At 39.8% G+C, this 25,067-nt stretch overlaps 1 protein-coding gene across 4 annotated transcripts in view; it reads right to left on the reverse strand.

Annotated features, from left to right (window-relative positions):
* The window catches only part of nr5a2 (nuclear receptor subfamily 5, group A, member 2), a 199,350-nt gene that overhangs the window by 67,068 nt on the left and 107,215 nt on the right, over window positions 1-25,067 (reverse strand). For all 4 annotated transcript variants that reach the window (XR_011888050.1, XM_072274144.1, XM_072274145.1 and 1 more), the window contains 2 exons: window positions 20,117-20,236; window positions 2,162-2,309 (listed from right to left, as the gene is read on the reverse strand). Coding sequence is in view for 3 of the 4 variants with exons in the window: in XM_072274144.1 (XP_072130245.1) it covers window positions 2,162-2,309; window positions 20,117-20,236 (268 nt within the window). In the remaining variant the exon portion in view is untranslated. The remainder of the gene's footprint in view (window positions 1-2,161; window positions 2,310-20,116; window positions 20,237-25,067) is intronic.

Below are 25,067 nucleotides of genomic sequence, written 5' to 3' on the forward strand. Positions count from 1 at the left end.
CCTAAACTTTTGCCCCCTAACTCTCAACTCATGTCCTCTTGTTTGAATCTCCCCTACTCTCAATGGAAAAAGCCTATGCACGTCAACTCTATCTATCCCCCTCATAATTTTACTTACCTCTACCAAGTCCCCCCTCAACCTTCTACGGTCCAAATAATAAAGACCTAACTTGTTCAACCTTTCTCTGTAACTTAGGTGCTGAAATCCAGGTAACATTCTAGTAAATCTCCTCTGTACTCTCTCAATTTTATTGACATCTTTCCTATAATTCGGTGACCAGAACTGTACACAATATTCCAAATTTGGCCTTACCAATGCCTTATACAATTTCAACATTACATCCCAACTCCTATAATCAATGCTCTGATTTATAAAGGCCAGCATAGCAAAAGCTTTCTTCACCACCCTATCCACATGAGATTCCACCTTCAGGGAACTATGCACCATTATTCCTAGATCCCTCTGTTCTACAGCATTCTTCAATGCCCTACCATTTAACATGTATGTCCTATTTAGATTAGTCCTACCAAAATGTAGCACCTCACACTTATCGGCATTAAACTCCATCTGCCATCTTTCAGCTCACTCTTCTAACTGGCCTAAATCTCTCTGCAATCTCTCTGTATGTATCCTTTTCAAATTGAGAATTGACTGATTTTCCTTGAGCGAGATTAGTTTGCAATGGGTCATTTGAATGTTTCACACACCGCTCAGCTTTTGTTCACCAATGTGAAAGGAGAATGAACATCTGAATGACACACAGAGGAGACTCACTGGATTGATTTCATTACAAGGAAATACGGATCAGGTTAGAAGTTGGAAGATTTAAAGGTGATCTCACTAAAAACATTTAAGATTTTGAGGGATTTATCTATAATGCTAAGATAATGTTTTCTTTCATGAGGGAATTATAGCTAGGGCCTTAGAGTAAATGCTTGCTCATTTAAGCAATGTATTTAATAATTTACTGAGATCCAGTGTGGAATAGGCCCTTCTAGCCCTTCGAGCCATGCCACCCAGCAATCCTCTGATTTAATCCGAGCCTAATCATAGGTCAATTTACAAAGACCAATTAACCTACCAACTGGTAAGCCTTTGGACTGTGGGAAAAAACCAGAACATCTGGAGGAAGCTAGTGTGGTCATGGGGAGAATATACAAATTCTTTAGAGGAAGTGGCAGGAATTGAACTCTGGGTCACTGGTATTGTAAAGTGTTGTGCTAACTACTACAAATTTGTCTTTCCAAGAAGTCATTAATCTTTGAAATTTACTGTCACAGCCAAAGTTGAAGCTAAAGCATTAAATATATTCAATACTGATTTTTGAACAATAGTTGATGTTTATGGGGAAAATTGGTTAGAAAGTGGAGCTGAACCCAAGTGTAGACCAGCCATAACTTTACAGAATGATGGAGCAGGTTTGAGGGGCTGCTTGATCTACTCCTGTCTGAAATATTCTTTTATTTTCTCTTAGGTTATAACATTTTAAGCTTAGCTTGAGAGCGATGTCTGTTTACAACACATCTCCCATTCACAGATAACTAAGGATATGTAGGGGATTCTATAGAAAAATGCTTGCCAGAAATATTTTCACAGAAAAATTGTTCAGCTCAATTTTTTTTTCAAGAGAAAAATAACTCCTATCCACATTGCTGTTAAACAGTCATGGAAGCCTTTATGTTCCATTTCCATTCATCTTCTGCCTGTTTTACCGATTCCCACTGTTTGGACACTATAAATGACAGCAATATAATGCTTTGTTACGCTGAAGTGGAGAAATTCAATTTTATTCACTGGCATTTGACATGCCCAAGAGCCAGACTTACTCAGTACCACCAGTCAGCTGTGGGGGAGTCTATTATACCAGAGGTCTGAAATATTAACTTGTTTTCTCTCTCTCTCTCTGACTAACCTACTGAGCATCCCCAGTATTTCTGTTTTTGTTTCAGATTTCCAGCAGCTGCAGTATTTTGCTTTTCTCTAACCAGCAGCCAAAATGCCAACATGTCTGTCAACATGACAAACATCTTCCTGTATTACTACTTCCCACACTGCTTTTCAAGTTTTAAACCTAGAGACAGTGCACCTTTGTTCAAAAAGTCCAACTAATAGGTCAAGTGCATTGACATCTGATTAAAATTTTACAGAATGAGGTACTTACCAAGACTGAAGAGCACCAGGAACTTGAGGCACACAAACTCTCGCTGGTCGAGCTGTAATGAACGAAGTTTCACCACAAGCTCCTGAGCATGACTCATGAGATTATTGAGAGTGCTCCCGGCCTGTGAGGCAATCACTGAGAAATCCACCTGGAGAACAGAAAACAAATTGATCATTAAAATTTATAATTTATTATGGCAATTTTATTCCAACGAATAATTTTTATATTCCCTGCTTCAACTTAAGATGTGATCACATCGATAATAAAATGCGGTTTAACTTCTAAGCCAGGAGATAAGTGCTTGCTTGTGAGCTTTGTGGTTTAACAATGGAAAACAGATTAATAAAGGATACAGACCAAAGCCAACCCATCTAATGTGATGGTTTCCCACAACCCTTATTTAATCCAAGCAATCAACAACAAATATGCAGCAAAGCAGAAGCTCACTAGAAAATGGTGTTGCCTAAAAAATTCTGAAGTATCCTCTAATTTATTCTTGGTTTAGGCCTTTGATCCAAAAACTGTGAAGTATTTTGTAGTGTTCAGGTAGATGATGACTCAAAGTGCATAGTGAGATGGCATCACGTGGAACCTACCTAGGGGCTTCTTTAACTCCCTAAGCTGTGCTGTAGGTCCTTACAGACTTGTCAGCTTGCCAGCAGCTCTTTCAGGTGCACTTAATATTTGCAGCAGTAGCAAATTTGTCTGTGAGGCAAGTCCATATCTGCCACTCACTCAGAGCCGACTATATTAAATTTTTATATTTATTGACAATTCATTACCATAATTGACTGCAGTATGTTCAGTGGTGAATGGAACATTGCTGCCTCTTAAGCAAGTGAGCCAGTCCCTGGAGCAGGATTTGCAATTAAAAACAAGGCAGACTGGAATTTTTTATTGAGTAAATATGATGAGTAGAATCTTTAGTTTTAACTGCAAGCCTGGAGAATTTTCGATGGTTCTAGCTCTTTTTCCTACAATGGATCAGTATAAATAATTATGGCAGTGAAACTATCACCCAAAGGCGTCAATCAAATTATATCAATTTAATTGTGCTGAAAAGTATGTTAATGATGCTACCTGAGTGCTTCAGGCAGAGTGGGCTTAGTGTTAGAATCAGTTACAAGTAATTGAATGTGACCTCCTGTGGCGTCACTCACTCTTAACCAGGTTTACAATGTGGCTGTGTTAAATGTGAGGCAACGTAACAAGGATGCTCAGTATCCATGTTTGGTACTATCTCAAGCACTGGTTGAAGTAATCATAACTAGGAACACTCGCAGAAACAGTAATCTTAGTCATAGTTAAATATGTATATAGTTAATAATGACCATGAAGGTTTGTCATGAAATTTACACCATGTAGAGTGATTGAAATGAAAATCATACATGAATTTAAGGGCAGGATACATTATTATGGATTAAGGGTATTTAAAGATATACAGAATGGACTGGATAATGTTAAGACAGGAAGCAGCTCACGTGTAGCGTGCCTGTTAGCACAGATCTGTTGTAGAATCATGTCCAGCACAGTACAGGAGAAGGCAATTCAGCTCATTTAATCTGCACTAGGTCTTTAATGGAGCAATCCAGTCAGGCACTCTCTCTATATACAGTATATATTTGCCACTTATTATCTTTCAAGTACCCATATTTACCGAACTTTTTGATAGGCTATATACCTCAAAGCACTGTAAAATAGATTTATTCAGTGTTAGTTTTCTTGATTGGGATAGAAGTGCAGAATACCTCTGGTGTACGATATAAACAATGATTACACATTGTGATACTATAATAGAAGTATGGATATTGGTGCCATAAATTTCACTCCACTCAACAGACATAACCAGTATAAACTATACTGACAAAGGTTTCTCAGAAACTCATGAATTGTGTAGTGGTTAGGGGCAAAGAAGTAAAAGAAATAGTTCCAAATCCCCTTTCAGTGTTGCCTGTGGCCTAAGATTATTTCTCCTGCTTATCCTCTTACTAGTTTCTACATGGCCTGCAGATGTCTAAAAGATGGTAAAGAATAAACATACTTGGAATGTGAGAGGAGAAAAAATTCATTCAATAAAAATTAAATGTAAAATATGCCAGATAGTGTTTTTTGTTATTATTGATAGGAGAAGCACAACATTTTAGTTCATCTGTGAAAAGCAGTTTCCTTCCAAATCAGTGTTGACTAGCTAACTATTTTTATATGCATGAATAATTTTAATAAAGGACATAAAAGAATTCAGATCTCTCGTAACTAGAGTCTTGAGGAGAGAGGTGTGCAGGTCGGAGGCTACCCAGACGGAATACAAGGTGTTGTTCCTCCAACCTGAGTGTGGCTTCATCTTGACAGTAGTGGAGGCCGTGGATAGACATATCAGAATGGGAATGGGACGTGGAATTAAAATGTGTGGCCACTGGGAGATCCTGCTTTCTCTAGCATACAGAGCATAGGTATTCAGCGAAACGATCTCCAAGTCTGCGTCGGGTCTCACCAATATGTTGAAGGCCGCATCGGGAGTACCGGACGCAGTATATCACCCCAGCCGACTCACAGGTGAAGTGTCGCCTCAGCTGGAAGGACTGTCCGGGGCCCTGAATGGTAGTGAGGGAGGAAGTGTAAGGGCATATGTAGCACTTGTTCCACTTACAAGGATAAGTGCCAGGAGGGAGATCAGTGGGGAGGGATGGGGGGGACGAATGGACAAAGGAGTCGTGTAGGGAGCGATCCCTGCGGAAAGCGGGGGGGGGGGTGGTGAGGGAAAGATGTGCTTGGTGGTGGGATCCCGTTGGAGGTGGCAGTAGTTACGAAGAATTATATGTTGGACCGGAGGCTGGTGTGGTGGTAGGTGAGGACAAGGGGAATCCTATTCCTAGTGGGGTGGCGGGAGGATGGAGTGAGAGCAGATGTGCGTGAAATAGGGGGGATGTGTTGAGAGCAGAGTTGATGGTGGAGGAAGGGAAGCCCTTTTCTTTAAAAAAGGAGGACATCTCCTTCGTCCTGGAATGAAAAGCCTCATCCTGAGAGCAGATGCGGCAGAGATAGAGGAATTGTGAGAAGGGGATGGCATTTTTGCAAGAGACAGGGTGAGAAGAGGAATAGTCCAGATAGCTATGAGAGTCAGTAGGCTTATAGTAGACATCAGTAGATAAGCTGTCTCCAGAGACAGAGACAGAAAGATCTAGAAAAGGGAGGGAGGTGTCAGAAATGGACCAGGTAAACTTGAAGGCAGGGTGAAAGTTGGAGGCAAAGTTAATGAAGTCAACGAGCTCAGCATGTGTGCAGGGAGCAGCGCCAATGCAGTCATCAATGTAGCGAAGGGAAAGTGGGGGACAGATATCAGAATAGGTTTGGAACATAGATTGTTCCACAAAGCCAACAAACAGGCAGGCATAGCTGGGACCCATACAGGTGCCCATGGTTACACCTTTAGTTTATCTACTGATGTCTACTATAAGCCTATGACTCACCAACCCACCTTAGTCTCCAGCTGCCAAGGCTAATTACAACATCTGTTTTCTTGCTCTAGCTTGGATCAGAATGACTAATACACGGCCAGATATTGCAAGTAGGTCTGGAGACTTCACACTGCAAACTCTATACAATCTTCATGGCTTCTGCACATGCCATTGCATTCAATCTTGAACCAAACAGATCAATGGGACTAACCGTGGAAATATGGTCCTTCATTATTTCAGCTTATATTCCACAAGCAATTCAATTACTATTTCAAAAATACAAAATACAGTAAATGTAAAAAAAACAATAATGTACTTTGTTTCATCTATCACTTAGCTTCAAGGTGTTCTGCATTCAGGGAGCTCCTGTTCTCTTGACCCACGAAAGATCATTAAACGTCTAGTACGCTTTCTAAGAGAATGGGTCTGAAGGATGGTGCTGTAAGTAGAGTTGCTGTCTCACAGTGTGGAGGTCTGGGTTCCATTATGACTTCAAATGCTGCCTGTATAGAGTTTGCACTTTCTCTCTGTGGCTGCATAGGTTATTTTCAGGTGCTCCATTTCCCTCCCACATCCCAAAGATATGAACATTGGGAGGTAAACTGGCCACTATAAGTAGCCCCATTAATTAATTAAGTGATAGAATCTTTGGGGAGACCAAAAAATAAAGGGATTAGTGAAAAACAAGTATTGATGGTGGTTGACTACTGTGATGGACTTGGTGCAGAGGGGCTGTTTTGGGGCTGTTTCTGGGCTGTACCTCTCTGTGACTCCAACTGTAGCGAGGTGACCACACTTGTCACAAGGCAAGTACAAACTTATTTTCTCCAGATCAGCCAATGTTGACTTGAAAGATATAAATACCATTAAGGGATCAAATTTAAAACTTTGACAGGCTGCTAAGTCATACCACCAAATCTTGAACAGGGTTGACGCCAAATTGTCAATCCTGTTCAAGATTTAATAATTTCTAATATTTTAAATTTAAAGTTGTTTAATTAAAATATAAAAGTTAATTTATATACAGTACATTATTTACCCATAACCTTGCAGGGATTTCCCTGTTGTCCAAGCACTAGGTCTAAATGCTTGTCAGCTCTGCATTCCAACACCAGACTCAAAGAGGAGAACAAGGTTGATTATAAGGACAGGACATCATCAACAAAGAGCAGCCTTCCAAACCTGCAGGTTTTGGGATTTGCAAGTTTGTGAACTTACTGTTAGTCCTGTTGAGAAATATCAGAAATGTAGTGTGAAACATTCATTTCACAACTAGATTTCCAGCAGTTCTCATAGTAAGTCTATTTAACTTACATCTTCAGACCGATTCAGCGTGTCCAGTGTTGTTTGGCTGTGCAATATACAATTAGATGTCGCATTAACATCAATCGGAATTACTTGGAACGATAGCAAAGGGAGAATAATGTTATACAAACAAGTGCTTCCTAATAATCTAACTTTGTCAGGAGAGATGCTTGTTGAAGCCTGTCATTTTAATAGGGTGTAAAATAATGGAAGATAATGAACTGTTTGGCATCGAGCTTTTCCCCAATGGCTGAGGAATACCAGATGTTCATTAATCAAAGTATGCAAATACCAGAGAAGTGCAACACTTGTAATCTGGCAGTCGAGAAAGCAGTTGCTGTTCCCCAGCATCAATGTAAATTGAGTACTAATGTTTGGCAGAGGGAGGCTTACTCAGGGAAAACTACGGCAAGAGTAGTAAATTGGTACTATCTCAAAGGATCCTTTTGTTGTTAAGAAAATAGACTGGGGCTACTTTAAATCTACACAGACACTGCTTACCTGCCATATACATAGCAGCAAAATTCAACTCCAAAATTCTTAGAAAGGGTGTGCAGGAATGAATTTATACTTGGCATTTTTGATGTGCATTTATCAGCCAGCCAGGTTTTTCACATCAAATTAAAAAGGCTCTTATGCAGAAGGTTAATTAGCTATTTGATCCAAAGTATTGATTTTGAGAAGAAAGTACTTAGCTGAAGGAGGGGAAATTTTAGAATTCACAATTCTGAAGAATCATTGGGAAGATCTAGAAAGTTGAGCAAGATATTTATTTAAATACTTAGTCACCAATCAAATCACGTTTGAAATGTTGTAATAATATGATACCAGATCGGACCAGATGTACAATGACATGGAAGAGATATGAAGTGTTTCCCTTTTCTGTAAGCAGCAGTTTCTCTTATCTACAGGAGAAAGAAATCGGAAAAATTCTCGAGTGTTTCCATGTAAGGTGAATGGTCATATTAAGAATAGAAATGAAGCTCCATGGTACAGCATATCCCCAGACTAGAACCACTGCTGTCAAATCAGATGCTATAATAGAATCTTGAAAATGTTTTGTTTTTGAGTTTCCCTTAAGTTACCAAGTTTACTGGTCCTTTAGCAGAGACGTTATTTGTGGACAAAGGCCTGTACTATATTCCTAGACCTATTTGTCCAAAGGCCTAAGATAATTGCCTCAGTCTCACCTGTGAACCTAATCAAGACTAATATTGATTATTTATTTGTAGTCGTTCCATCAATGATGGCGCAAACAAAGTTATGTATCGCTTTCCCCTACTGTCATAGCAGGTATCAGTGGAGCTCAAGTGTGGTCAACATGGTTAAATACTGCAATCAACGGTGACTTGAATCTGCCTGTTGCTTGGTGAATCAAAAACTTCCCTAATTGCTCAATCTCTGTTAACTCATTGATGTATAAAATGAAGATTTGAAAACATGTAAAGTGATTAAATGATACTGTGGTTTTGTGTTCAAGCAGGAAAACTTCTCAAGATATATCAACTTAACTTTAAAGCTGTGTTGACTTAGTCAATAGAATTTTTTAAAAAACTCAAAACAACTTAATATATATGAAAACAGCGAACTTAAGCTATAGTGCTGCAATACCTTACAGAAAAGCATCAAAGCTTTTAAGATCCCTCAGGCTCTTGTGAATAAGCATCAAAGCATTGGGCCTTAATTATAAATAGCCTGCTGTTATGATACCAATCAAAACACTAATAACACTCTGCAGCAGACAATGCAACAAGACAAAAATTGTTATTCCTTTTATTTAGCCTTTGGCTGCTTTTCTAATGTCACACACAATATATCAAACCTAGCATTATGTGCAAACTAGCTAACAAACAAAAACCTGTGGTAGAAATTGCACTGATGATGCAGAAAATTTCCTCAAGAACTATTGATTAAGTAAGAAAAGAACATGCCAGTCAGGGCCAGTAATTTAAACTGCAGCTTTCTTTAATTACATTAAAGAGCGGTATGAGAGTGTCACATTTTTATTGCTGTATTTTTTGTAATGCTCTGGAAACACAGAAGTGATTTGTTGGTTTTTGATCAAAATAACCTCTCTGGGAGTAAGATCTTATCAATGACGATGACTTGAGGACTGCATGGTTCTTCAGCACACATGGCAGCACTATAGAACAGTACCTGCATCTTTATGTTTATATTATATGAAATGTCACATTCAGTCTCAATTGTATGACTACACAAATCACATAATATGAAGCTCTACTCCAAACACCCTGATTAGTGACTCCTCAGGGCTGAAGGCCCAATGCATGCAATAGTGCACCAGCTATGAGTGATCATTGTAGGAGGAAGAAAGATTTTTATAAGAGAGGTGGAGTTAGGAAACTCATTTTTAATAACTAATAATTCACATTTGCCACTCAAATAATGAAGCAAACAGAACAGAACAGCCAATCTCCACAACATTTAGACAGATGAAGTTGGTAAGAGGCAGTAACATTTCTGACAAATAAAAGACTGGCAAAGGCCATCTACAATGAGAGAAGCTCTCCCCACCTATCTTTAACATTATACCGAATTACCACTGCTAAATACCGCACGCTCAATATCCTGGGCTACACCATTTGTCAAAAACTTGGCCTGATGGATCACAGAATTACGACAAAAGACTGAATGGTCAATTTCAAGTGACTCACAACCCCTTAAACTCTCCAAAACTTTTTTGTCATCTATTACAGTCAGCAGTAGGATAGAATACCCTGCATCTGCCTGGATGAGAGCAGCTCCAACCACATTCTGGAAGCACAACACCTGGTTAAAGCTAGCCAAAACATTTGCTTACTCAATGCATGTCCTTGCTGACCTAAACTAACACCCGGTCCTCACGCAAAAACTCCTTTGCATCAATCTTACCCAATCTCATCTCTGGAACTTCTGACAACACTGCATTCCACACAGAGTTTCCTTCATTCCCTCCCTGGCATCTTTCATGGACCACTGTTAGCTCATAGTTGCTCATTTGCCCAGGCTTCATGTTCTCCACTTCCTTCACAAAACCCTTACTGTTAAGTTTTGTAACTACAGAAGCTTATCAAAAGGAAAACACAGGAACCCGTACAAATGTATATACTTACTTTAGTATGGCCCGCACATGTGACATAATGACATATGCCATTCACGAACTTCATACATATAACCAATAGTGAATTATGTAACCAAAGGATGATTAATCAAGCAGTATATTTATAACATTACTCAAATATTAATGAAATATTGAATTCACTACATTTACACCATCTCTTTCAACAAAGTCAACAATCCTCCTTGGGGCAATTCCTCTGAATGTGATGGCATAAAGTACCTTTCAACACTTTTCTGCACTGAGGGTGCAACACAAGTCAAAGCTAAACAGAAGACATGCTACAGAGCTTTGATTTTAGGTGTCTGCACAACTAAAAGTAATTAGTGAATTGTAGGTTAATATATATCACATTGCTATGTTGTTTTAGATCACAATCAAGCTAATGGAAATTCAGAAACATTGTAAAGCATTTTTGTTGATACCCAAACAGCTAGAATTCTGCCAATAATAGTATTATTGAAGTTTGTTGTGTAAGTGATGTCACACTTCAAGGTCTATTATGTACAGATCAGAAAGTAAATTAAGTTTGAATATGAGGCTAAAATAGTAACTTAGCTGAAGGAGTGAGAAAGAGTGCGAAAGACAGACTGGGAGAGAGAGCCAGTCTCTTGAAAAAAAGGGACAACATAAAACACGAATTGGTTTTGGATGGATGATGTTTTTATAGAGTGCATTCTTTAAGTACAATATTAGCTATGCCATACTAAGTTAATATAGGAAAGTCATTCCACATTTAAAACTCCTTAACTGTTCACTCAACCTAGAACAGTGTCCCAGAAATGTCCTAGGCTGAATTTGTTAGGGAGATTATTGCCTCAGAATCATGGAAGAACCCAGGTCAGTGATGAACACTACTGGCTCTCCATAACCTACAGGTAATAAAATTTACCTCACAACACTCCTTTCAGTGTCAGACCGTCTGGAACCATTGTAAGGAATCCTTCATATTGAGATCCACAAGCCACACACACACACAGTATCTTGTTAATTGATCTAAGCCAGTGGTTCCCAAACTGTTATGGGTTATCGCCTCCTTGTCTCCCAGACCCCATCCCCAGCACCCCACTTTCTCTCTCCAGCCATTACATAAAAACTGTAAAGAATGTTAATTTATGATGCACAGTGAAAGAAAATAGGAACTGCAAATCCAAAGCAGTGATAAATAATTGCAAAAAAAAAATTCAAATTTATTTAAAGCTACAAATAAAATTATTTCTTTATTTAACTACGGTAGAATAATTTTCCTCAATTTTAGGGTGTACATTAATCGTCCAACTGCTCACGGATTCATTGCTTTTTCACCTGGATGGGCTTGGCTCAGTGATATCAGCTGCTTGACATCAGGCTGAATAGTATTCAGAAGGAGACTCACATCCCGATCCCCACTTTTAGTCATTTGCAGACTGTTTTCTTGCTTTGAAAGAAGTCACATGACTGCATTGAAACCATATTCCACTAAATATGATGTTGGAAAGTCAATAAAGAACTTCTTGACCTTTATCTACAGTACAGGATAGCATTCTGAGATTTCTTTCTGCAACCATAAGTCTTGGTATGATTTTTTTGAACATTGGCTTCAGCTCAAAGTCATTTTGCAGCAAGATCAATTCATTCTCCATCCTTCCTATTAATTCCTCATCACATGTTCAGGAATGGGTTTATTCCCAGTCCAGAATTTGGATGGAGAGAAGATCCTGAAATCTCTCTGACATGTCCTTATGCAGCTCACCCAGGAGAACACAGTTTACTTGAAGATCATCAACTGGTATTCTTTCTTTCCCTTCTAACTCAGAGAAGCTCAGAAATTGGAAAAGATCATGACAGCCAATGAAGCACTTAAATAGGATTAACTTCTATGGAGAGAACTAATTTAACTTTGATAAGATCCACATCATTTCCTTGCAAATGAAGTTTGATTTAATTAAACTTTGAGAGTAATTCTGTCAAATAAGCAATGCTATGCCTAATATTCTTGAGTTGATTACTGAATGAAGCATTTGAGTCTTCAAAGAATTTTATCACAGTTTAAAAATGCACAGAAAAGCATCGCGGGCAGTTTCCCTTCGAAACTATGTATACACCAGGAAGCATTCAAACTGTTCATCATTATTCTCAATACAAAACTCTTGAAATTGTTGAGAATTGAGAACATGGGACTTGATTTTATTTACCGCTATGATAACAGCATTTAATAATTTGTGCAGCCGTCACTGAGGCTTTTTGTGACAAAATGGTTGTCTATGAATTACACAGTGATTGGTAAATATATAGATATGTTGACTCAACTAACTGCAGAGCAACTTCTGATGTCCTTTGTATGTTGAACAAGAGGTCTTCTACATTCTCAGACATTTCATCTATTCAACTTTGAAAAGAGTTGTCACTGAGCAGAATCACTTTAATTATTTGGTCTGGTGACTTGCAAAAACATACTCAGAACCTCCCTTACTGCTGGCAGAATCAGTTCTTCTCCAATTGTGTGGGGCTTTCCAGATTTAGCAATGAGCAATGAAATGTTGTTTGAAGCACGCAAGCTATTACTGTTTTGTTGTGAGGTGCTGGCAAACATCTTTTGAAATGTTTTCCATTTCCGAAGATTTTTACTAAGTGACTGAAATAAGCCAAGTTCTTGTTTGCTTTATCAGAGTGTATTCTCTTTAAATGTTCAAGCACCTGGATGTTTCAATGCCTCATTTGAAAAAAACTATTTCACGCAACAGACACAAAGGCTGCTGTTGGTTGCTTGGTGGCGGTATAAATCCATATTTTTAGTTACGCCGCACTATACTGCCTACACTTCTAAAAATTGCGTTCACCAGCAATTTTTATGTGTGTTGCTTGAAATTCCAGCATCTGCAGATTTCCTCGTGTTTGCGTTTTTAAATTCACTACTGTGGAGCCTCTTCTGGTGATGCCTACGCTGAAGAAGTTTAAATCTTCTCTTCGACGGGAGTTTAGTGAAACCATCTCTCACTGCTCCCCATCTATAATTTATTCCAAACCTAACCAGTTCTCCTCTACCACCGCTCAGCTCCATCTAGCAGAATTAGTCTTCTTTAAGTTAGTCCTGATGAAGGGTCCCGGCCCGAAACGTCGACTGTATCTCTTCCTATAGATGCTGCCTGGCCTGCTGCGTTCACCAGCAATTTTTATGTGTGCTGCCTACACTTCTTTTTTGTTTGGTCTGCTTTCACCATTTTCGTTGTGGATTAGTGACCATGATCAATAACCTATTTTAAGCCCAAACTCAAGCACTGTGGTCAATAAAGGAGAAAATTATGACATCATCACAGATCAGCCAAAACCTAACTCTGCCTGAAGGTACGTAGAGTGGGGCCACAATATTTCAGTTGTGCCATAGGCTAGAGAAATTTGGTCAAGACCATTTGAAAGGGCAGATTCTGAACTATACCCCATTGAATGCTATAGCCTAATTCACAGAAACTGAGTCATTGCATGATTCGAGTAGAGGAATTGTACCATCTAACATTGTATTACGTAGTAAATGGCAATAATGCGCGGGCTGGGAAATAACACGTTTCCTTCAGTCCAGATTTCTCATGATATGACGAATACAGAAGTGTCATGTTGCATTTCAGAAACTATAATGTGCTTCAAGCAAATTTAAGAGAAGTTAGTTAGCAAGTGATGAGGCGACCATGTGATCATTGTAATCAATTATGAGACACTGGGGATCAAATATTTATAATAAGTAATTAATTTCTTAAATTAAGTCTGTAATCCTTCAACTTCTGCTCTTGCTACTGAGTGCCACACACCACCATCCCCTTTATTTTCATTGCTGCCTTAGAAACTCCCACTTTGGGAATCACCGATTTAAACCATGCTCTTAATCTGGCCATGATTGCAGGAGGAGTAGGAGGGATGGCATGCAGGAGAAATTAGGCAAACATGTATAAGAGAGGAGAGAGAGGAGAGGGAGGGAGGGAGGAAAGGGGGAGAGGGAAAGAGATAAAAGAAGAAAAAGGAAAGAAATCATAAGACTGACTGAAGTGGAGCTCACACCAGCCTGTGAAATTTTTCTGAATATATTGTTATCACTGGAGTTAGGCAGATTTAGTTTTGTTTCTCAAGAACCAAAACTCACCTTCTGAAGCTTTGCTGCAGTAGTCGGCAATCAATAATCTGAATTAGATTTAATTTTGGATATATTTTGTTCTTTCAAGTTATTATATTGCACAGAAAGCTTATTGTGCTATTTGATGGCAATTACAGGTGTCCCCCGCTTTTCGAACGTTCGTTTTACGAAACCTCACTGTTACGAAAGACCTACTTTAGTACCCTGTTTTCACTTTCAGAAGGTGTTTGCACTGTTACAAGAAAAAAAGCAGCACGTGATAAAAACTCAGCGCGCGAAAAAATCAGCGCACGATAAAAGGCAGCGCGCGCCCCGAGCAGCCGCTCTCCCCAGATTCAGAACTGCATTCTCGCCGGCATTGCTTTAACACGTGCCTGTGAGCAGCCATTTGCAAGATGAGTTCTATGGTATCGGAAAAGCCTAAAAGAGCTCGTAAGGGTGTTACACTTAGTGTAAAACTAGACATAATTAAGTGTTTCGATTGTGGTGAACGAAGTAAGGACAAAGTGAGTTTGGCTTGTGGAAGCTGACGAACATGATGTTGAAGAGGTTTTGGCATCCCATGACCAAGAACTGATAGATGAAGAGCTGATGCAATTGGAAGAGGAAAGGATAACAATCGAAACTTAATGAGTAATGATGAAGTACGATTTTAATTTTGAAAGGGTACGTAGGTTTAGGGGATATTTGCAGGATGGTTTGAGTCCTTACAAAGAACTGTGTGATAGAAAAATGTGCGAAGCTCGGCAGTCAAGCAAGCCTTCCACATCAGCCACAGCAAACGACAAACCTCGACCTTCGATATCGAGGTGGGCAGAGATAGAAGATGACCTGCCTGCCCTAATGGAAACAGACGATGACGAGATGACACCCCAGTGTCCCACCACCCCAACCCCCACGCCACGGACAGATACCGATTTGCGAAGAATGCAATGGTAGCCGGGAGGCACACAGCACATCTTTAAGAAAAAAGCAGAAATAAACATGCTAATTTAATTCGGTGCCGCCGACACGTAATTGTCGGCCCAGATCAGAGACGATGCAATTGGAAATCGGCACTGATCTGGGCTGACGTTTACGTGCCGGGTGGCACCTAATTAATTAGCATGTTTGTTTCGGCTTTTTTCTTAAAGATGTGCTGTGTGCCTCCCAGCTACCGCTGCACCCCTGCATGCTTCACAGCAATGTATCGCTCAGCGGCCTGGAGGGTGGGGACCACTGCACCACCCAAACTCCGACTCAGCCTAACACACCATCATCAGTGAGCTTGGCGCTGTCTTCCCGATTCCGGTAAGTGATACTACACTGTACATACATTATTTCTACTTTATATAGGCTGTGTGTTTTTATGTGTTATTTGGTATGATTTGGCAGCTTCATAGCTTACAGGTTACTGGAGAGCGCTTGCGAGAGATTTTCTGCCAACGGCGCTTGCGTGAGATTTTCGCTACGGAGAACAGGTCAGTGATGATTGTGGAAAAGTATTTCTACTTTATATAGGCTGTGTATTTATCATATCATTCCTGCTTTTACTATATGCTACTGTTATTTTAGGTTTTATGTGTTATTTTTCATGATTTGGTAGGTTATTTCTGGGTCTGCGAACGCTCACAAAATTTTCCCATATAAATAAATGGTAATTGCTTCTTCGCTTTACGACATTTCGGCTTACGAACCGTTTCATAGGAACGCTCTACCTTCGGATGGTGGGGGAAACATGTAATTGTAACGCCCTGGTTAAGATTTCTACACCTATGCAGTACATACCTCATTTTAGCAGCTTTCTGTAAAACCACTGTGTCCTGTTGGTCGAATGTTTTGGTTTTGGCTAAAGATGAGAAGCCATATTATTCAATTTAGGAACATTGTGTCAGCCAATCAGGATTGTGGAATGTGACAGACAGCTGTGGGGAAGAGTTTTCTGAAGGACTCTACTCTCTTTTGGGTGGGAGTTCTGGAGTGGGGTACAAGGAAGGGGGCCACAGAATGCCATTGGAAGAAGAGTCCCTGCTGCAGGAAGTGCTTTGTGCAGATGAATGGCTCCAAGGAGGAAGGGCTAATACTCCTGAGAGAGAGCCAGCTTGTTCCAGATGGACTTCCAGGGAAGTTCAGAATGTGGCAGGCGCTTTCACGCAGATCGTGGGTCCGGCGTGTGAGTAAGAGAGTCACCTCCAAATACTCCAGTACAATCTCCAATGGTCAAGTACACATTGGATTGGTTTAACTGTAGTGCAATTTTTATTTTCTTTTCCCTATTAACTGATAAAGCTGAAATTGGTAAATATACTTCCTTTATAATTTTATGCAATGCATGATCTGCTATTTCTTGCTGACCAATAATTGTGTATGGGTAGTATTTACACAGCATTTGCTCAAATCAAGGTTCCTTTAATTGGAACTTCACAACATTCCTCCTTGGTTGAACCTGGATGACCCTAGGTTCTATACTAACCCTAGATGTATATTGTTTACGAATGGTGGCCTTCTCACTTCTGAATCATGATAATAGAGTTAGCTAATGAGCTGAGTTTGTACATGAGCCCTGGTGTGAGGGCTTACATTTGTGGGGGCCATCGTCCAGGGATTGCGGATGCTGTGTGACTCCTGTTTTAGGATTGATTAAATGGTTTGTGTTTTAAGCCAGTGGTTAGGCTTGTGTCAGGGAAAGTGATTAAGGTACTTTATCATGGATTCCACAGAGATAAAGGTTCAGTGTGATTTGAAGCGGTTATCCACAGATAATGCTTGTGACCTGAACAGGGATGTCCGAACTCCTGGCGAACTGCTACTGAGAGTGCTGAGTTCTTAAAAGTGTTGGGAAAAGTTAAGCTAATTGAACACTATTTTGACCAATCATCTGGTAAGGATGTTGTGTTGGTCCAGACTAGCAGTGATGTAACTGAAGTTGTGCAGCCTGATGGCCAAGTGGTTAAGGCATTGGACTAGTGACCTGAAAGTCGTGAGTTTGAGCCCCAGCCAAGGCAATGTGTTCTGTCCTTGGACAAGGCACTTAATGCCACATTGCTCTGCGACGACACTAGTGCCAAGCTGTATGAGTCCTAATGCTCTTCCCTTGGACAACATTGCTGTCGTGGAGAGGGGAGACTTGCAGCATGGGCAAATGCTGGTCTTCCATACAACCTTTCCCTGGAGAGTGAAGACTTTCCAGGCGCAGATCCATGGTCTCGCAAGACTAACAGATGCTTTTATTTTATGTGCAGGAGACCTTGGAGAGGCAGGGTCATGGACAGTCTATATTTTTAGAGAAGTAGGGCATGTAGCTGAGGGTGAAGATTTTGAAGACAAGTTGTTCTCGCTTCTGTAAAGAGTTGTCTGTTGGGAAAGGTCTAATGTGTCCTTCAGCGGTTGATGGAAATTCTGAGCCAGTTTCACCTATTAAATCATTGGTTGCTAAACGCCAAAGTTATTGTGGGCTGAGAGATTTCGTTTTGGGTATATTTTGTTCTTTGAAGCCTTGCTGCAGTAGTTAGCAGTCAGCAATCTTGAATTAGATTTAATTTTGGATATTTTTTGTTCTTTGAAGTAATTATATTGTACAGAAACTTTGTTGTGCTACTTGCTAGATATTTGCTATTTTGAAAAGTCAATTCTGTGTGTTTTTTACTTTATAAATCATATTGATCTCACTATAACACAAAATAAATCACTTTCTTTATTCAAGATAGATGCTAAAATACTTGAGTGAATGGTATACCATTCATGGGGTGTATGGGGTGTCAGGGAGGGGTAGCACCTCTGGTGGGGGAACATGTCACATCCTTTTCAAGGTAGTTAGTCCACCTTTGGTCCCCACCTGGCACTCAGCTCTCACCTGTGGCTCCATGTAGCTGCTTGCATTCGATAGCGGCCATACCCCGGGCAACGGCTTTGACAAGCCGGCTAAACCAGGTGAGGGTAGCCGACGGGTCTCAAACCCTCGGTGAGATAGGGAGTTGTCTATCCCAGCATGTGAAGACAGACTCCGGTGGATTGAGCCGACAAGACCAATGGAAGGTCCAACGGTCAAGAAGGCGGTCTCTGCAAGCGTCGTGGAATGCGTAGAGCAGGAGAAGACACGGAAGACGTCCTGGTCATCCACGTGCCTAGTCCCATCTCCAGCCGTCTTGACTCTGTCTTGCCACTGGATCCAGATGGGAATTGGGAAGAGTGAGGCTGACGCTGTGCAATTCTCCCTCACTTAAATCCAAATCACGCGCTAGTCTTGACACCATCATAAAGGTGTCGAGGTCCTCATCGACGTTGACGATGGACGAACACACAATAACATTCATGGACAGTGGCAAGATTTGGCGACAGGCAAGATTACAGGAGGAATGCTGGACACCCAAGAGATGTGTGAGCAATGTCATCAGATGAAATCTCAAAATGACATGAAACAAGAGTTGGCAATAATGATACCTTTCCAGTTTTAATGACGAAAGGTCTGTATTATAGTGCCTTTTACACTTTTCCAAAATGCTTGTATTACATTATCATACTGTAATGGTGAAGTTAATCTTCCACAAATAACAATTTGATAATGATTAGAAATGTTTTGTGCCCCTGGATGATGGCTAAATATGTTCCAGAGCACAGAAAATAACATTAATTTGAAATGGTGCCATGGGATCTTTTAAATCTACCCGAGACAGCAGATGATCCTCGTTTAATGAACCAGGTGAAAGATGCTAACTTGGACAGAGCAACACTCAGTCTGTACAGGAGGCCTCACTGCTTAAGTACCCGGAGAAAGACCGTAGCCCTTACACTTCTCACCCAAAAGCATTAACAGTTTCTAGTTGATTTGTAGAGGATACATAAAGATGCAGCATTTACCAATAGCCCTTTCAAAGCATTCTGATGTAGCATAACACATGCTATGAGGTAAATGTGTATGTACTTTGCAGAAGTTGTCATCAAAATTCTAGAATGCACTGGAGACTGGGCTATTGACTACTTTGTGGGCCCACCATTGTAATTCCCTTGGTTAGCTCAAGGTACAGTACTACCGAGCAAGAGATGGATACAGTATCCTTCACAGGTTAGATTGTCGATCATTGGGTTGGTGATTAAGTAAATGGTTATAGAGGATCAGGAAATTTGGTTACTGCTCTGGCAGATGATGATACTGCCTAGGCCAATCAATGGGATCGTGAAAAGGATTACGAGGGGTATAATTTGTGATTGAAAGGATTAGAACTGAAAGAGATAAAAGCCAATTATGTGATTTACTGAGTTCCTGGTCTGATGCTGGGTTATGAAAACCTGATCGTTTGACATTTCTGAGATATTGTTGACTTCCAGGTTGACTTGATTTAATTTCCTCTTCAATCTCTAAAAAAGAGCTTTGAACAAGTGATGAACTGTAACTGTTGCCTATATTGCATTGATTGCCCTGAGAGGATGGAAACCATTTAAAGAACTACGTTGCTAGATAACCAGGTAGCCAGTAACCTCAGAAGACAGCAGAGAAACAACCTCAGTGGGGTTAGTGTCACATATAGATTAGATTTCAATACATTATTGAATTGGTTAGAGTTTTATTACAATCCACCAATTTTTGTCAGATATTGTTTACTGGCAGTGGTTTATTTTGTTCTCTGTCTTTTTTAAATGGAATTAAAATGCTCATGGATGGGGCTATTGTGTCAGCTTTTAGATTACTAATGCTGTTTCATGAATACTGCGCTACTGTTCTATTCCCAATTATGAGACAGCCAAAATTAAATAGTTTTGCTATCAACAACAAATTCTGTTTGCACAATGATGAATATTACTATGCTGGAAGGTATTGATTTCAGTTTTCTTACCACTAAAACAAATATTGGCAGTATGTCATGTTTGGAAGAAAGCAAAATTGAATCACTGTACATTCCAATCGACTTTAAAGTCAAATATTTTAAAGAGGTCAGAGAAAGGTAAATGGACCACAAAAGCCCTTGCAGTCCCCTCAGTGTGTTGCATTTTGCACTCACCTGTTGCCCGGTAACAAGGAGGATTGCGCCTTCTTTCCAATGTGCCACTTGCCTGTAAATGTGATCCAAGATTAAAAGCTCACTCCAGCAGTTCTGAAGTAGTTTCATTTGGTCGTCAACCTGCCAAACACAAAAAAATACATTTGGTCTGTGCTCAATTCCCCAAAATTTACTGCTTTGATAGATAACTGCGAAGAGCAGCTGCAATCCACCAGTTTGCATCAGCAATGAAATGACACGCATGCAGGCAGAATAATTCCAACACTATTTCATTGCATTAGACTGTACTTTAAAAGAAGCACTGGAATCGAAAGCGTTGCAAACTAGATTGATGATAGAAGATTGAGGAAGGTAGGGCAGTAGACGTTGTCCGTATAGACTTTAGTAAGGTACATAGCAGGCTGGTCCAGAGGTTGATGCACATGGGATCCAAGACAAACTAGCTAATGGGATCCAAAACTGGCGGGGTGGAGGAAGGCAGAGGAGAGGAATGATGGAACAATGCTTTCCTGATTGGACATTTGCAACTAGTGCTGTACACAGGGATTAGTGTTGGGACCCATTTAGTATACTGTATATTTTAACTATCTGGATGTGAACGTGGGATGAATGATTAGCAACTATGTGAATGACATGAAAGTTGGTGGTGCTGTGGAGAGCGAGAAAGGTTGTGCAAGGATTTAGCAGGACAGATCAGGTGGAAAATTGGGCAGAGCACTGGCAGATGAAATTTAATTTTGGGAAGTCAAATGGGAGTAGGGTATATACAGTAAATGGAAGAGAACTAAGGAATGTTGAAAAACAAAAAGGCTTTGGGGTTCAAGTCCACAGTTACCTGAAAACAGATTCGCAGGTAGATAGGATGGTGATGAAGGTATATTCTGTAGTTGTCATTATAAGTCAGAGCACAGAATATAAGAGGTGGGATGTTGCAACTTTGCTCAATACTGGTTAGATCACACAGAGTATTATGTGTGGCTTTCATCACTACATCACAAGGAGTACATGGTTGTCCTGGAGAGACTGCAGACAAGATTAGCAAGATGTTGGCTGGATTGAAGAGTTTAGTTAGAGGGAAAATTGGATTTTCTGGATTTGTTTTCCGTGCAGCAAAGGAAATTGAGGAGTGATTTGATATAAACCAAAATTAAGAGGCACAAACAGGTGAGATAGAGTTTTTTTTCTGTATGTCAGGTGTATCAAAAACAAGAGAGCATTGGCTTCAGATGAGAGGAAGGAGAATTTGCAGGGAAAGGTTTTTATTGAAACACAGAGTGTGATTGATATCTAGAGGTCTCTGCCAGAGGAGATGGTGGACACAGATACAATCAGTACCTTTAAGGGGCACTTGAATAGGCATGGCACAGAAGGATGGTAAAGAAGTGAGACAGATCAGATGGTTGAGTGGTTTGCAACAACCTTGCATTCAACACCATTAAGACCAAAGAATTGATTGTGGATTTCAGAAAGGGGAAGTTGAGGGAAAACACACCAGTCCTCATCGAGGGATCAGTAGTGGAAAGAGTGAGCAGTTTCAAGTTCCTGGGTGTGTCAACACCTCTGAAGATCTATCCTGGGCCCAACAAATTGATGCAATTACAAAAAAGCACCACAGCAGCTGTATTTCATTAGGAGCTTGAGGAGACTTGATATGTCACAAATTTCTACATATATATCATGAAGAGTATTCAAATTGGTTGCATCACCATCTAGTATAGGATTGAAAAATGCTACGGAAAGTTGCGAACTCAGCCAGCTCTATCATGGGCACTACCCTCCCCAGGATTGAGGAGATCTTCAAAAGGCAATGCCTCAAGAAGGCAGTATCTACCATTAAGGACTCTCTTCACCCAGGACATGACCTCTTCTCATTGCTACCACCAAGGAGGAGGTGTAGGGGCCTGAAGACACACGCTCAATATTTCAGGAACAGCTTCTTCCCCTCCGCCATCAGATTTCTAAATGGATATGTACACTACTTCACTATTTATTTTGCTTTTATTTAATTTAAATTATATATATATATATATATATAGTTATTTTTATTTCAGTGCAATTGTGAACGATAGCCAGATCAGAAATGCTGATCAAGTCAACCAGTTCTCAAAGGGAACTCTGATAGGCCAATCAGATGGTTCACTGCTGCTCAGTGATAGAACACAAAAAAATCATGTGTACAATTAAGAAACATCAAAGAATAGAAGAAATACTGGAGTCATGATGATCATGAAGAGCCTGTTAATTTATTATGTATTGCTGCCACAGAACAACATATTTCGTGTTCCATGCCAGTGAACCTGACTCTGAAGAATACATACATAATGCAGTTAAATGGGATTAGCATATATGAGCAATATGGTTGGTATGAACATGGTGGGCTGAAGGCCTTTAACAGCTGTATAACTTCAATTATATATCCAGATGATCAATTTCTTAAAACAGAAAACTGATTATGAGGTGTGTTAGCATACCATCAAATATATTGGGCATATTTTAATAACTGTGCAGTCCTCAAGTTATATTTTAGTGGGGAATATTAATAACTGAATTATGTAACTAGTAACACCTGACAGGTGATCAATAAATAGTTATCTGAAATCTATATATGGTCTGGGCTTGGAATATTTTGCTGCAACTTTGTAAGTACACTATGCAAATGAATTTAATCTAAAATATTTGTTCTTCAGTTACAAGATTTTAGTATTTCATTTTGATTTTCTGTACCCAAAACGTCAATATCCTTAAAATCTGGAAATGCGGTGAGTGATACCTAACTGTAACGCTGCTTGGGTAAAATTCATTTGCATTACCATAAAGAAAGAGGTCATAATTTGAAAGGCAAGGTCTGCTTCTGTGATATTCAAAATACACCAGCCTTGCCTGATGTATGGGTCAAGGGAGTTGGAGGCTTCATTTTCCTGAGTGGGAAGTCCTTGATGTTCAATCCACATATTTCATTCAATGATGATGCCATATGATGCAGGGTCTCATCTAGTCTTTGTTCCCCTTACTGATCACCTCCACACACCCTCAACCTGCAGGACAGAGCAAAGTGGACTCAGCCCAATACATTCCAGGCACGTTACTCCCCAGGATCTACAGGAGGCACCGCTTCAAATAGGCAACATCTGGCATCAAAGATCCCTGCCATGCAGGCCATGCTATCTTTATGCAGCTAAAATTTGGCAAGAGATACAGAAGCCTGAGGTACTACACCACCAGGTTCAGGAAGGAAAAGTTATTTCCCTTTCAAGTTCAGATTTAAATGGGTGACCCTTTATTTTTCCAAGCAGTAACCTCCTAGTTTTATATTTTCCACATGAGAAAACAAGCTTTCCACTCTGCCGTGACCCGTCAGCATCCCGCTGATTACATCATGGAAAATAATCAGCATGTCACATGAGGCTGGCACTTCAGCACAATGGTTAACATAACACTTCACAGCGCAAGTGATTGGATTCAGTTCCTGCTGCAGTCTGTAAAAAATTTGTACATTCTCCTTGTGACTACATGGGTTTCCTCTGGGAGCTCTGGCTTCCTCCCACAGTCCAAAGACATATGGATTAGTAAGGGTTAGCAAGTTGTGGGCATGCATTGTTGGCACCAGCATGTGGGCTGCCCCCAGCGATCCTTCGACTGTGTTGATTGTTGAGGCAAACAATACATTTCACTGTATGCGCTGATGTTTCAATGTACATGTGACAAAAAGCTGATCTTTAATCTTTAATATTCAATCTTTGAAATCAGACGATAGAGTCAATTATCTAAAATGTAAAAAGCATTCAACACCTTTAGTTTAAGATTTTCCCAAAGTCTGAAAAAAATATACATTGAGCATTTCATCAGATTTAGTTAACATTTCATCTCCAAATACTTTTATTTCCTGAGAATAGAAATCATACAGATTGTTTCAGATCCTGAGAATCTCAAAAAGACTAATCTGCTAAGACCTCCCAGGTCATATGGTATCTTGCAAACTGCTCAGAAGTGCTTGAAAAATCTATGAGTTCATTAGAAGTGTGTCACTAGTACAATGATAATTTTAAATATCTTCTATGATCTTTTACCAGTTTGTCTCTGCTTCTTTGTACTTGGACAAGGTGAGAGATGAGGAAAACCATTTTTTGTACCATGTCAACTTTAACCAGTTGTTTGGCCACTTTGTTTTGTGGGTTTCATGTCAAGTATTAGGAGATACACACATAGTGGCAAATCCATCCACAGTCAATAACAGCAAATGTTCTGTATATTCACATCAGCATGCTGTACTTTGCCTCAGTAATTCATTCAAAATGGAGAATAAATCAGAGGCAAATCAGCATAGTGATATTACCAAACTGTGTTTATAACTACTAATTATGAACATTCTGAAAGAACCAAATGTATCCAGATGATAGAAATACTTAATTATGATCATCAAGTTAGAAAATGCTTATTTCATTGGCCAACGGTCTGTTTGATTTCCCTTCAGTGAATCTTGCAAGCAGAGTTGCCAGAGTCTGGCTGCATCCCAGATGTTAAGGAGATTCTTGTCTGGTGCTGCAGACATGATCCTGTGAACATACAGCTTTACTGGCGGACTTTTCATTGTAAAGTATGTTTCATTGAGATTAATTGTGAATATAACTGACAAGAAGTTTAAATAAAATCTCTAGGACAGTCCAACTTAATTCTATGTATGAAAATTAGCTAGATCAGTTAAATACTTCATTTTGTTTTATATACAATATTGAAAATTCAGTTTCTCAGCTTGCTCATTGGCGAGGAATGGAAGTGCAGGAAGAGGATGGGGAAATTAGGAGTAATGAACCTAGGGAGAAATAGGCAGAAAAATAAACCCCTAACTAAGTACTTACTTAGCTGAAGCCTCAACTGGCATGTGATTTGCAACAGCGTATTTAAGAACTTCCAACAGACAGAAACTCTGTACCAATAACTGGAGAAAGACCCT

The sequence above is a fragment of the Mobula birostris genome, chromosome 12, assembly GCF_030028105.1.
Source record: "Mobula birostris isolate sMobBir1 chromosome 12, sMobBir1.hap1, whole genome shotgun sequence".
Classification (NCBI taxonomy): domain Eukaryota; kingdom Metazoa; phylum Chordata; class Chondrichthyes; order Myliobatiformes; family Myliobatidae; genus Mobula; species Mobula birostris.